Source organism: Crotalus tigris, unplaced genomic scaffold (assembly GCF_016545835.1).
Source record: "Crotalus tigris isolate CLP2741 ecotype Arizona unplaced genomic scaffold, ASM1654583v1 scf7180000024292.1016931, whole genome shotgun sequence".
In the NCBI taxonomy this organism is placed as follows: domain Eukaryota; kingdom Metazoa; phylum Chordata; class Lepidosauria; order Squamata; family Viperidae; genus Crotalus; species Crotalus tigris.
In genome coordinates this window covers 481,631-496,153 of record NW_024100465.1, presented here as the reverse complement: position 1 = coordinate 496,153, position 14,523 = coordinate 481,631, and the positions used below count along the sequence as shown (strand labels likewise).

The window sequence follows — 14,523 nt, the reverse complement described above, 5'->3', positions numbered from 1 at the left end:
AAAATGGAAGGTAAAAGGGGAAAAAAAAGGCATTGACTTTTGACTCTTTTTAGCATAATAGAAGATAACAACATAACAACCTTAACGTTTTACTTTTACGCATTAATATATACTAGCCATTTCTATAACAACAAATCTATCTAATCAGAAAACCAAAGTTTTCATTTTTTCCATCACAAGCACAAACTCCAGAAGCGATTTCCAAATAATAAACATAATTAAATATATTCTCTTTGAATAAAGCAATCAATTTAACCATCTCTGCTTTTTCTTCCTTGCAGAAATAATATATATTTCTGTTTGCACTTAATAATCTTTATAAACTATCATCATTTATATTTACGAAATTCACTATTCTTTCAGATTCTTTAACCTTAGATACTTTTCCAATCTATTTTAAAACACTAGATGTTTCTTTAAAAACATTTCTAACATCAGTAAGTTCCAATACATGTTTTTGATTTCCTGTTAACAAACATACTTTAAAATTAACTTTTAATAATATTTTATAAGCTTTAAAAATTACTCAAAAATTATATATGAAGGACCATTTTCAAACTCATTTTATAAACAAAAACAAAACACAAGCTACATTAAAATGTCGTTTCGGTTACATACAACAGAGCAATAAAATTCCAACTCCAATTAACTCATTAAATTTAAATAACTCCTAAGGTATCCTCTAATTATTCTTCTTGTATATATCTATTTTAAGATTCTAAACTTTTCTTTAAACTAATATATGTTTTTAACTTCCTCTTAACCTAGATACTTTCAAATACACTTAAATAATATTTTGCAAGCTTTAGGAATTACTTAAGCATTATATATATATATAAAAGAAATGCATTTTCAACCCCACTTTACATTAAAACTTTCTTTCAATTACATATATCACTGATAAAAATACATTCTAATTTCAATTAACTCATTAAGTTTAAGTCACTTTTTCCAGCTTTTCTTCATAAAATAAAATATTTTTGTTATCTGGAATGTCTATCAAGCAATTATAAACTTCTATATTTCTTAAGGATTTCTCAGTCTTGCTAGTATCCATGAAGAAAAAGTCCCAGATTTGTCCTCTTGAAAGTTGCAAATTTTGTTGGAGCTTTTCTTTCAATTGTGTTGTGAGGTTTATATTTAAACCATCATAATGAAGATTGGTGTCAGGTTTATATTCCAAAATTGCAATTGAATCTTTTGCATTGTCAGCTACTTGTGAAATTGCCTCAGTGGTTTGGGAGTTTTCTGTACATAATTGCATATATGAAGTAGTTTGAGTAGTTTTTAGCATCTTTGGAACATAGCTAGCCTATAAATTGGTAGGTTTTTATTTATTTATTTTTCAAATACACCTCTGATAATTTGCTCCTCCATCTTCTTAACTTCCTCTTTAGTCAAAGTAATTTTTTTTGTAAATCACTTAAAAATTAGTGCACAGTCAGGATTCATATAAATCAGAGAGTTTTAACCATCCACAGACCAAGTTACAAATTACTTAAAAATAGTAAACTAAAACCACAACTTTCTACCTTATATTTCTCCATCAAAGTTAAAAAAAAACCAACTTGACGCTTTCTTATTTTAGCTTGTTTTCAGCAGTTCTCTTCCTTGTTTTTTAACAGTAAAGAACCCCCAAAATGGTGCAGACCTTCAAAGAGGAATAACAAGCTGTGGCTAAAGAGAGCCTGTATTAGCTTAATAAAGATTAATAGTTATTAATTAAGAAATGAAAGACACAAGTTATCGTTTGTTTGAAAAATAAATTCCCAAACAGCTGCTTTTGCAACAATGAAGTGATTGCAGCTCCAACCCCCAGCTGCTGGCTCACTGCTCGCTCTAAAGCACAGCTCCTTAAGCTACTAGCAGACCTTGTCTACTAGAGGATTTTGTGGGATGATTCTAGGACTCTCCCTAATCCAGGAGAGCTGTATAAACTAAAGGAATGCTGGTTCCTTCTGTTAATAACTTGAAATCTGGAGAATAACTTGAATCTGAAAAAAATCCCTTCAGGGAGCCTAAGGGAATCTCTCCCTGGGCGTGTCGTCAATTGGCCATCTTTACCGGAAGCTGCTGATTTGATAATCAGAGTGGACTGTAACAAACTTTGACTGTCTTCACTACAATGAAGCAGTTGCCACCAATTTTTAAATGTACGTTTTTTGCTGCTTCATAAATAATAATATTTAATGCTTAATTATATAGAAAATATGCACTATAAAAATATTTCTAAAGTATTTCCGGTGATCCAAAGAGACATACTCTTGAAATAAAAAAAGATGAGGAATATTAGTGAATGTTCTCAAGACTGAGAAATCACTACAACAATGCAAGGACCTTCTGGCCTCTTTCACTTTTGATAAAGTCAGTATTTATGACTTACCATCAGAAAAATAGTGGGCATTCTATAAAATGATGTACCTGTGATAACTACTAGCCATTTCTATAGCAATAGACAATCCTTCAGAGACATATAAGAGTGTTTCAAATATTTGTTGGAAATGCCAGTGTAAGGAGGGTACTTTTTATCATATCTGGTGGACATGTGACAAAGTAGTGGATACAGACCCATGGTTTAATTTAGAAAATTTTAAAAATGGGCTTAGAATGGAGACCTGAAACTTTTTTGTTAGGACTATACTATTAGACAAAGAAATAGAAAAAAAATGAAACTTTGTTGCTATACGTGTTGACAGTTGCAAGAATTCTATATATCCAGAAATTGAAAGAAGCATTAACTTCTACAATGGAGGAATGGTTTGAAAAAATAATGGAACTGGCAGAGATGGCAAAGTTGGCTGCAATAATTAGAGACAAGAATGTAAATTGTTTTGTGGTTACTTGGAAACTGCTTCTGGATTTTCATGTGAAAGAGAAAAAACCCGAATTTTGACTTTGACAATTAGGTGGATTATTGCTATGGAAATGGCTAATAGTTGCTATTTAGTATAACTAAATAGTTATTTTTTATTTATTTTATTTTAGATCATTTATATAACTGTCTTCTCACATCTTCAGGATCTTACAAAATAGTGTCAGAGAGGGGGCCAGCCTAATTTCTGGAGGGGTAATGTACCAGAGGGAGGGAGCCATTATGGACCTTTTCTGGGTCCTGCCAGATGTACCCACAACATTCCTTGCCATTGTAGTGAGTCGGGTGGCTGTGACCGGCAAGAGACAGTCCCTCAGATAACCCGGTCCCAGGCCATGAAAGGTGACAATCAGCACCTTGAATTGTACCTGGAAGCAAATCGTCAACCAATACAGTTCCCACAGGAGAGGTGACATATTATATTACAATTTCATTTTGTATCTTACTGAACCACAAAAAAGTTGAAAGCCACCGGTATTTTTTTTTTTAAATTTCTACCCCTTTCTATCTCTTCTATACCCTTTTTTCCCATGGCCTTTATTTGTATTTGTACTTTATATTAAGAAAAAAACTTGTAATAAAAATATATTTTAAAAAAAAGAAAAGTAGTGAAGAAAATGTAATTAATACAGTCTAGCAAGGAAGAAGCCATTTCTTTAAGAAAAATGTTGTCGATCTTTGTCCAGGTTGGCTAAAAGGTAGCACGATAATGTTCCAGATTTCTTGAGGAATGTTCTATGGAGAGATGAGTGAAAAACGGAAGTAATGGTGCCTACAACATAGTTATTGAGTGGCTTTTCTTTTTATTTGCCTCTGTGCTTTGTAATTGTTTGGGAGTTTGGGCCTTGGTGGTTAACATAGAGGGAGATGAACCTTATCTTTATTCAGGCCTCTTAGGGGAGGAAGCAGACCTTCTTTTCTTAAGGTAGCAGACATATTCTTAAGTAAGGGAGTACTTATAACTCTGTGAGCCTCCTGATGTAGTAGAAAGTACTATTTTTTTTGTTGTTTTCCAGCCTTGCCTTATTGCTTCCCCCATCTTTTTTTTATACTGTCAAGTGCTGTCTGGGCTATTTCTTAGCTGCTTCTTTCCTATGATGGTCATTTCCAGAGTAATCTTGCAAATAGCTTAATCCCACAACCAGCTTCTCTGTCGTAAAAGTGAATCCCCAGTTCTGCAGTTTCCCTCTCCCCCTTTTTTCCTTCCTTTTCTCATCCCTTCCCCCAAGAAGTGGGACAAGAGACATTCCCTAACTGCATCCTACAAGCAAAGTCAGTGGTGAAATTATAAGGAAATCAGAATCACAGAATCAGAATCACACTTACTTAATGACCCACGGTGATTCAGTTACTAGTAATCAGGGATTGCCAAAACTGTCATTGTTAAGAAGCTGACATTGCACTTATTATCATATTGCTTAGTGAGAGAAATTTTGGTCCCGGTTATTAGCATTAAGCTAGGTCTACATATATAGAAACCTTAATTTATCTCTCTTTCAACTTTACTAATAAGATGTACAGAAAAACAATCCCCCACCATTTTCAGTATCTGCTCATAACCACTTCTACTAGTCTAGTCCATCTGTTTTATTATATTTTCAAAACCTTGGGAATAATGGGCTATGAACATAGAAAAAATTGATCAGGACAGACTTGTAATGTATGATTCAGTAATAAAAAGCTTATGAAAAGCTAGGTAGCCACAAACTATTTTTATAATCATGTGTTTTTCAAATATATCTTATTTTTAAAAGGAAAAACAAAGAACAAATAAGCAAAAAAATGAATTGATGTAGAAACATCAATTATATTATTTATAAGTAGACAAAAGAATTACGAAGACTAATACTCATTGTATCATTGATTGGAAATTAGCTATGGAAAACATGAAGTTACATTTAAGCACACTAAATAGTTTTAACAATGTAAGTAAGAATTAAATATCTGAGCTAAATGCCAGTTTCCACTATTTGGTGTTTAAAAGTACAAAAATGAAAAAAAGAAAAACTACTAAAAGTATTATATATAAATATTGTTCCAATTTCTTTTTTATTGCTTTCCAACTAGCGCACAATACTTCTACATTTCACTTACAAAATTGTGTATCTTTGATTTCAATTCTTTACTCAGTTTTTTTATTTTATTTTAAAACATCTCCACGTGTTTTAATGGCAGCCACTCTGGAATACATGCTAACAAAAGCTAATGTATTTTACAAGTTCTAAAATTAGTTGTGTCGTATTTTCAATATCAACAACCAACTCCCCTGGAGACAAGAACACTTCAGGATTATGAATTACATTTGTCATGTAGGCCCAGTTTACACTTGCTGCTGTTTTCCTTCCTTATGACATTGTAGTCACTACTGAAAATACTTTCTTGTGTACACATTACATGCATATGCATATATATAATTTGGTCCATGTTCTTTAAAGTTCATAGCTTATAACAGGGTTGTCGAACTCAATTTCATTGAGGGCCACATCAGCATTGCGGTTGCCCTCGGGGGGGGCGGGTGGGTGCGGCCTACTGGTGAGCATGGATGGAGTGGGTGTGGCCTACTGGGTGGGAATGGCCAGCTCTACTGTGGGGGCCTGGGCAGGAGTGGGACAGATCTGAAGATCTCTGGCAGAAGGGGGTGGGACCGGGGCAAGCGCCAAGGCATGGTCCATTTCTTCTTTCCTCACAAAGGGTGACACCTCCCCAGTATGCACCCAGGGGGCGCGGCCGACGTGTCAAGGGCTGGATCCTCGCTGTTTCTAGACGGCCTTGTGGAGCTAAGACTGAATGCGTTTCAGCATAGATGGCCACCACAAAATTGTACATTGGCTCCTAGGCAGCCCCACTGTTTCTAGGATGGCTTCGTGGGCCATATGAAACCATTTTGCGGGCCGCATCCGACCCCCGGGCCTTGTGTTTGACATGTCTGGCTTATAAAAACCTCAGTTGTAACCTCTGCTTCCTGGAATAATATGCCCCCTGAAGTTAGGCCAGCCCCCACCCTATTACTTTTAAAGATCACTTACTTAGTAACTATGGTTCTTTTTTAGCAAATGTTTGGTTAAAAAGATTGTAATTTAAGAGCAATAAATGTAATATTTTATCTTATTTTATTTTATTATTATTTGAGATTTAATATTTTATTGCATGTTGTTAGAGTTGCTTGAGTAGATGGCATATTAATTTTCTATAAATAATGATTGCCAGACTATGATGATTTGAAAATGAATATAGATAGTTCTTAACTTGTAACTGGTCACTTAGTGATTGTTTGAAGTTATGACTCTGAAAATGGGCTTATGGCCTGGATTTGAACTTCTGATGTCCAGGCCTCTCCCATGGTCATGGGCTTACATGTGATCACATTTTGAGTGCTCGGTAATCAATCCACATTTATGACTGTTTGCTGCACCTCATAATCATGTGACTGCAATTTTGTTGGAAACCAGTATTTACTTTTAGTTTCTGGCAAAAATTGTACCTTTGTAAACAATGGGCTTGCTTAATATTTGTTTTATGACCTCCATATTCACAACAACTGCCAACTTTATGACTGTCATGATTTATGAATGAAATTGTGGGCTCGATTATGGTCATAAATGTAGGATTATATGTAATTAATATGTATTAATATAATTCCTGATTCATATTTCTGTATTCTTTGTGATTTTAAACAATAAAAATAGGAAAGATCCAAATTTAAGCCTGACCTTGGAACATAAATTACCTCAATTGGTCTTTGAGATGACCTGAAGTACAATCTCACTTCTGGAGATGGACAAATGAAGTAAAATACTTTAGGTTTCCTGTATCTAACCAGTGTCCAGTCCCACTGATCATAGTATCTTTTAGATAAACTTAATTGAACAGTAACGATTTCTCCCAATGACCATTTCCAGAAGAAGATTATTGCTATGCTGACTCAGTTCATATAATGAGGTGATTTGGTGCTCCTGCTTCTCAATATATTTGTATAAAAGTACTGCCCAATTAGGTGAACCCAGGACACCATCCATAGAACACCAGTCATATTTCCCAAAAGTCAAATGTTCTGAGCCATACTATTATTTCTATTAGAAGTCATGTTTCTTATGACTAACCCTGCTTATTAACATATACTATTAAAATACTGTGATAACATTTTAAGAAAGAAATTTAAGAACACAATTCTTACTTTGAAAAAAATGTCAGAACAAATTATAATCTAGAGTTAAAAAGTAGAACTCTTTCAGTTAAAAAGCTTGTTATAAGATTGTTATTGTTCTTTAAGAAGTATGAAGAATGTTGATATATTTATACCCTTCACAATGGATTCTTTTAAAAAATCTCGCATGAGCCAAAAGTGTACCTTTGCCAGTTTATTAGTACTTGGTTAAAAAAAGGTGTTTAAAAATTAAATAAACATTGTTAAACAGAAACATTCATCTGGAAATATTTCCCAATGTTTATATTGGGTTTTCTTATCTTCCTATCTCTCTGTGTTTGTGTGTACTGAAGTAAATGACCTCCATAAAACACTGCAAATGATTAAACTCCTTTAAGATGTCAGATATTTAACCTTAATTAGAGACTTTAATGTAAAGTGGTCTGGATATGCAAAAACTGTATACCCTTTAAATTCCTTCTCAAGAAAAGTTAAGAACATTGAATTTTTACAATGAACAGAAAGTTGGATCCTTATTCTTTGGCCTGCAAAAGGCTTCCACGCTTGAAAGATTGTAAATTGTTCAGATGTGCTGTTTAGATGTGAGACAGAAAATAATTGTTTCAAATTATGTTCCCTGGAAATTGAATTGTATAGTTAGGATAATAGGATCGGATAATATCAAATGGCATAATTGTTAATCTTCCAGTTGGTAAGTTTCATTTTTACATTGGTCATCACCAGTATGTTTTTAAGGGATGTTTAAGACATTGGAAAATTAAAACACACACATGAAATCGCAATAGAATCTGCCTTATTTCTTTATCTCATCTGTGATGAAAGATCTACTTTTACAATTTTTATGAAGGTCATAGTTTCTAGGGTCAGATAATTTGTAATTCAGATTTTATATAAGATGATCTAATGATTTAGGACTAGCTTAAATGAGCAGTTTGGAACATCTAAGTCATGGATCAGAGGTGCCCAACTTTAGCACTTTTAAGACTTGTGGACTTCAGTTCCCAGAAATCCCTAGGCAGCATGCTGGCTGAGGAATTCTGGGAGTTGAAGTCCAAAGGTTTCAAAATTACCAAGGTTAGACACCCCATCACAGATTAATTTTTCCTTTCCAGAATTCTCCCCCCCTCCTTTGAACAGAATACTATTCAAAAGCTTGTATTTTAACTAAAAGTATAATAATTCAGCTACTCTAGCATTCAGACAAACCAATATACTCTTTGCCACAACTTCTTTAAAAATATATACAGTGGTATGTTGGTACTCAGCTGCTTTGAAACTCATCAAATTTGGTACCCAATGCATTTTGACATGAAAATTTTGTCCCAATATTCATGGTTTGTTTGATACTCAATGCAGAAGCTAGAACTTGTTGTTGTCAGCTGCTTCGTGACTCATTATATTATTCCTTGTGGGGAAAATGTACAATAAAAATACAATACAAAACAATAAAAAGTCAGTTTTATTATATGGAGAAATTTGGCTATCTGGATCCCCTGTTATATATTCTGATCTGGAATGGAATGAATTCAATACAGTTTTTTTTTCTTTTGTAAGTTTCATTTGTAGTAAAAAGATATATTGTTCTAATGATTCCTACCCTTTTTTCTTTTTCATCCTTCTTAGATTATTTGATGTATGCACAGTATCCCGAACTGAACGAGAGACGAAGTTAACACTGGTGTTTGAACATGTTGATCAAGACTTGACCACTTACTTGAATAAAGTTCCAGAACCCGGTGTTCCTAGTGAAACTATAAAGGTATCAAAAGGGGAGGGAGGCAGAAGAGTTTGTACATAAGCATTTTATTAAATGTATAAATTGTTGAAACATATATTTAATAAAAAGCTTTTTTGAGGAAATATGTACCAAGTTAGATGTAGCTAACTGTAGTTTCATAGCTTGATTAATAAGAAACAGAGCAATAAAGAGAATTACATACAAAAGGATATAAGGAACAGTTGCTGGAATTGGGTATGTCTACTTTAATGAAGAGAAGGACAAGGGGTGACATGATATAGCAGTGTTCGAATATCTCAGGAGTTGTCTCAAAGAAGAGGAAGTCAAGCTATTCTCCAAAGCACCTGAGGGCAGGACTAGAAGCAATGGATGGAAACTAATCAAGGAAAGAAGCAACCTAGCACTAAAGAGAAAATTCCTGACAGTTAGAACACTTAAATCAGTGGAACAACTTGCCTCCAGAGGTTGTGAATGCTCCAACACTGGACGTTCTTAAGAAGAGACTGGACAGCCATTTGTCTGAAGTGGTATAGGACTGTGGTGGTGAACCTATGGCAGGAATGCCACAGGTGGCACGCAGAGCCCTTTCCGTGGGCACACGCACCACTGCCCCAGTCCTAGGCCTTCAGCTGGGTTTTATAAAACCTTTTCACTTTAGGCCTCTGCAGCCATGTGCAAAAAAAAAAAAAAAAAAAAGGTTCAATCACTCGATCAATTTCAACTTCTCGCAGGAAAAAAAAAGATCTCACAAAGTTGGAATTGATTGATTGAACTTTTTAGTCCCACCCAGTCTGCCGTTACCATTGCAGCCACACCCACCCAGCACCCAACAATACATAAGTGGGTTTTGAGTTGCAGTTTGGTCTCTAAAAGGTTCGCCATCACTGGTATAGGGTTTCCTGCCTGAACAGGGTTGGACTAGATGACCTCCAAGGTCCCTTCCAATATCCTCCTCCTCCTCCTCATTATTATTATTATATTTAATCAAATTAATTCATGTTGTTGACAGATTGGGGTTTCTCACTAAGTGCAATTGGTAGTGCATACATTTTATCCATCAGTTACGAAGAACAAGGAACTAGAGGAGAAGATTGCCATAACACGTGTGCTTATGTTAAAAAGAACAGTTCTTTTTATATTTGAAAAGCCAGAGTGTTTATTATTAACTGCTAAAAGGAAGGAACTACAGCCCAGTGGTGAAGATCATGTTTTGCATGAAGATTCCAGATTCTGGAGGAATTTCCTTCGGTAGTTTAAAAGGCTTGCTGCTACTTATAGTAAAATGAAAATGCTGAATCAGATGAAGCAGTGGAGACAGTATAAACAACTGCCATATGATTTTGATATGATTATCTATGATTTTGTTATCTCTTAATTGATATATTTTTCCTATATTAGTGTATACTGCTAGGTGGGGATGAGAAAATCACAACTGTCTGCAAAATATTCTAGAATTTTTAAGTAATAGAGTCCCCTGGGATTCTGTCACTAAATCTTAGAAAAAAAGTTGTGATTTGTTTTTGTTTTGTTAGTGGCATGACTTTTCCAACATATCCTGATTCAAAAAGGCAAAGGTGATTCGGAGCACATATTGATGTACATTTCATATTTGTTAGCTGCTTCTTAAAGGAAGCTTTGTCTTTTTCCCCCCAGACCATTGCTTTTTGAGTAGTTGGCCGCAGGCGGGATGTCCATATCTATATATGCTCCGGATCATATTTTCCTTTTTGAATTGTTGAAATGTTGTAGTGCCCTTGTATATTAAGAGTATATTCAAAAGCAAGAATATTTAGTAACTCTATGGCATAGATGTTTTATTAGAGTTAGATACTAAGTTATAAATTTTATGTTATTTAACCTGGTTTCCATGCTATATATTGTTTTAGTAGATGTTCAAGAATCTTATTGCACATGCATGTAAAAATGTGAAATGTGGGGAGATGAAGTGGGCCCAAGGATGTGTGTGTGTGTGTGTGTGTGTGTGTGTGTGTGTATATGTGTGTATGTATATATATATATATATATATTTGAATTTTCATATCCATGCAAGTTGTTCCAGAAATCTTTGAAAATATGTTAAAAAGGGAGAAGCGATGATTATAATTATAAGCATCTACATAACCTGCAGCTTTCCCACTGAAGTTGAATAGTCTTTGAGCTTAACCCTTTAACAGACTCCTGAGGATGACATCAATGGAGGGAAAAATCCAAACAAATTCTCTTATGTTATTTCTTCCCAAATTTATAAAAAATGTATACTTTGCCCCTTTTTTGTTGCTATGTTGTACAATCACCATGTTATTCCACTTTCTGGTTCTTTAAGTTTTAAATCTAACCAAATAGAACTTCCTTCATTTTGAGAATGATTTTAACTTCTGAGGGAAGCCCAGACAAAGGCACACATTATTGGAGTTAGAATATAGCTGACTGCAAACAAAAAATAATGCATGGAAACATAAATGAAATTCAGAGCTGTACTGTTTGGGTGATTAATCCTTTAAACATTTGGCCGATTAAATTATTTTCACTTCAGTAAGGTGGGCCTAATATTGCAGAACCTAAAAGATCAAGCAGTTAAGGAAAAAAACAAACCACCCAGTTAAAATTCTTCTGAAATGGCATTTCTTTAGAATGGAAAAATTTTGTCCTCTTCCCCCCCCCCCCTTTGGGGAGTGGATGTATTTTTGGTTTTTCTTCTACTTTTTACCATATCAGTATGCATGCACAATAAGATCTGAGAAAAAAAAAATCTCATTATTTATAATGTGGTAAACCATTCAAGCATACTTACTGCACATCCATACTATTTCAGTAGAGAAGTATCACTCTATTATTTTTAGATATATATCAGCTTTGAAATGTTTTTGGTGACATATCATGTTAGACCATATTTTAGTCTTATGTAATCAGATTTTCTGCTTCTCTGTCATTGGTCATGTGAAAATGTTCATAATATTTCCTTCTGTTTTCAAATAACTTCTTATTTGTTTAAGCTGGCCAACTGCATAACTCAGTTTTACGTTGGCTTGTTTTCAACAAACAGTGGTTAACATTAACCAGAATTTGATGGTTAAAGCTGTTGGTAAGCAAAATCATCTAAAGTACTTCAATCTGCATCAGAGAAGAAAAAACAAAGAACAAAAGGATTTTTATCATGATGCCTGGACCCAACTAACATATCAAGTACATTTTGTTTTCAAGGGTTTTGATTGTTGCTGTGACTACAGATAGTTAGGAAACAATCTTGTATTTGACTTCAGAAATAATATGCCTTGACTGTATAGGAACTTTTGCAAGTCCATAGAAGTCTCTAATGTAGAAGAATTATAATTGTGAGTGAATAGTAGTTAGTGTGTTTGAAATCTAGCTGAAGGCATAAATCACTTCAAGCTCCAAGTATGAAGAAAGCAATTTTGTGTGGAAGATTGAGGGTTGTGTAAAGGTCAATTACAGGTTGAAGAAACAGAACAAAGTTGAAGAAACAATTACAGATAATCCTGGATTTATGGCCATTCATTTAGTAATGATTTGAAATTATGATTTGATTTTTAAAAATGACTTATAACTGGTCCTTACACTCATGACTATCACAGCATCCTCACAGTCATATGATCATAATCCAAGCAATTGCTCATATTTATAATAGTTGCAGGGTCCTGGGATTACATGATTGCCATTTACAAATTTCCCAACTGGCTGTCAATAAGCAAAATCAATGGGAAAACTGGCAGGGAAGGTTGCAAATTGTGATCTTGTATCTTATTTAACAACTACAATGATTCACTTAACAAAAATGGCAAAAAAGATTATAAAATCAAGTGTGATCATGTTATGCCATGCTTACAATTACGCCTTTGAACAAAGAAATTTACAGTACCAACTATGGTTGTAAATTGAGGACTACCTAAGTGCTTCAGACCATGTTCAGTGACTGGTCTATCCAGCTTAATATTATTGCTATCAGCTGTCAGTGGAAAATCAGAGAATGACCCTGGAGCTCACACTGTGTGCTCAACTATTGAATTATGTCTCTTTCTGGATGATTAAGCATCAGCAACTAAGGTGATCAAATTGTTAATCTGCCAGTGAAAGTTAAACAGAATATTTTACGAGTCAAATGAAATGCTTACAACCTAATCACATACCTTCATCTGTGTCATGATAATATCTATATATCACTAAACCCACTATCAGTGATACTAGACTAATACAGCAGAGCATTTCCATAGTATAAAATATTATAATGAGATCATGATTTGATAGGTATGATTTAATTAAAACAAAGCATAAAGCCCACTATTGTTGGTTGAGATGGAATCTCATTTACACTAATTTTTTTTCAATATATTTGCAAAATAAATTCAAACTACATTAATTTTTTTTCAATATATTTGCAAAATAAATTCAAACATAAGCATGGGTCACATTTTCTATTTGTTGTCCTTCAAATTACTCCTCCTTATTCTCTTATTTTTCTGTACTCTTTTTTATATTTGAAGGGTCCTTGGTACTCTCTGAGCTTGGTTGTTTTCTTGCAGATGTTTCATTACCTAAATAGGATAACATCACTGGTGATAGTATCCTCAGGACACTAGCACTGATGGTATTACCTAGTTTGCGTAAACATCTGCAAGAAAACAACAAAGCTCAGAGAGCACCAAGGACCCCTCATTTCCACCCTGAGCCACAAATATCCCCCTTTATTGGTTTCTTTTATCTCTTTGACTCTTGACTGGTTCTTTATCTAACCTTTATTCAATTCTCAATCTCCCCACAAAATTGTTATTCTCTATTTAGGGCTTTTAACTAATCTGTGTCTTTCAACAGCTGGACTTCAAGCATTATAATCATGATTGTTTTCTCACAATTAACAATTCTTACATACTCCTAGATTAGAGGCTTCTATCTGCTATAGGTGAAAAGATTTTATACATGTATAAAAGTTGGCTTTAATAAATATTTCTCTTGGATAACTGGAGCAAGAATTTAAGAGAGAGGGGAGAATGAATTCTGATTATACTTCTTCCAACTCTGTATCCTACAGTTTAACCAAACTAGTTTTAAAAGAATGGATAGGATGTTATATATATGAAAAGACTCTAATGAAAGTATACAGATGTCTTTCATGCATTTAAATTGGAAAGACTAATTTTGAAGCTAAAAGGCAAACAACAGTGTGCTAGGAGCATATGCTTCATATTACCGAAGTATTTCATACACTGGTCTGTCACTCAATGAGAAACAACACAGACTGAAACAGAGGAAATCTTGAAAGAAATGACTTGTGGGAAATAGAACCTCCCCTAAATATGTGTTTTATTATCTTTGGGTGTTCTTTTCTCAGTTACCACTATGATGAAACCAGTTCCCAGCATCCATGAAAAAGGCTCCCCCTCAAACCACATATCAAGATGCAGAACACTGACTGCAGATTAGAGTTGGGTGAGAGGAATGGAAGCAGATGCAAATGTTGTTCTGCAGCCAGTAGTCTTGTTTCCATTGAAGGAGCTTATATTGATGCCTCAACCTTATGCTTCCTACGGATGCAATATTTCTATAAAGCCAAAGTTGGGCACATAGCTATGGAACAAGCAGGAACTGAGTTATAATTCCCCACTAGTTTCCATTGAGTGCTAAACTGAAGAGAGTAGCATATAAGAATTGTCAATTAAAAAAAAACAAGGAAAAAAGGTCAAAAGGCAATTGCTAGCCAACAGGATTAGTTCACATGTGACTAGATAAAATGGT

The 14,523-nt window shown here is 34.3% G+C and overlaps 1 protein-coding gene and 1 long non-coding RNA gene across 8 annotated transcripts in view; one reads left to right on the top strand and one right to left on the bottom strand.

Moving 5' to 3' along the window:
- The window catches only part of CDK6 (cyclin dependent kinase 6), a 124,164-nt gene that overhangs the window by 31,492 nt on the left and 78,149 nt on the right, over nt 1–14,523 (top strand). For all 7 annotated transcript variants that reach the window (XR_005554391.1, XM_039324078.1, XM_039324073.1 and 4 more), the window contains one exon: nt 8,661–8,796. Coding sequence is in view for 6 of the 7 variants with exons in the window: in XM_039324078.1 (XP_039180012.1) it covers nt 8,661–8,796 (136 nt within the window). In the remaining variant the exon portion in view is untranslated. The remainder of the gene's footprint in view (nt 1–8,660; nt 8,797–14,523) is intronic.
- Nucleotides 1–14,523, bottom strand: part of LOC120299336 — a 63,911-nt gene that overhangs the window by 28,921 nt on the left and 20,467 nt on the right. The window lies entirely within an intron of this gene.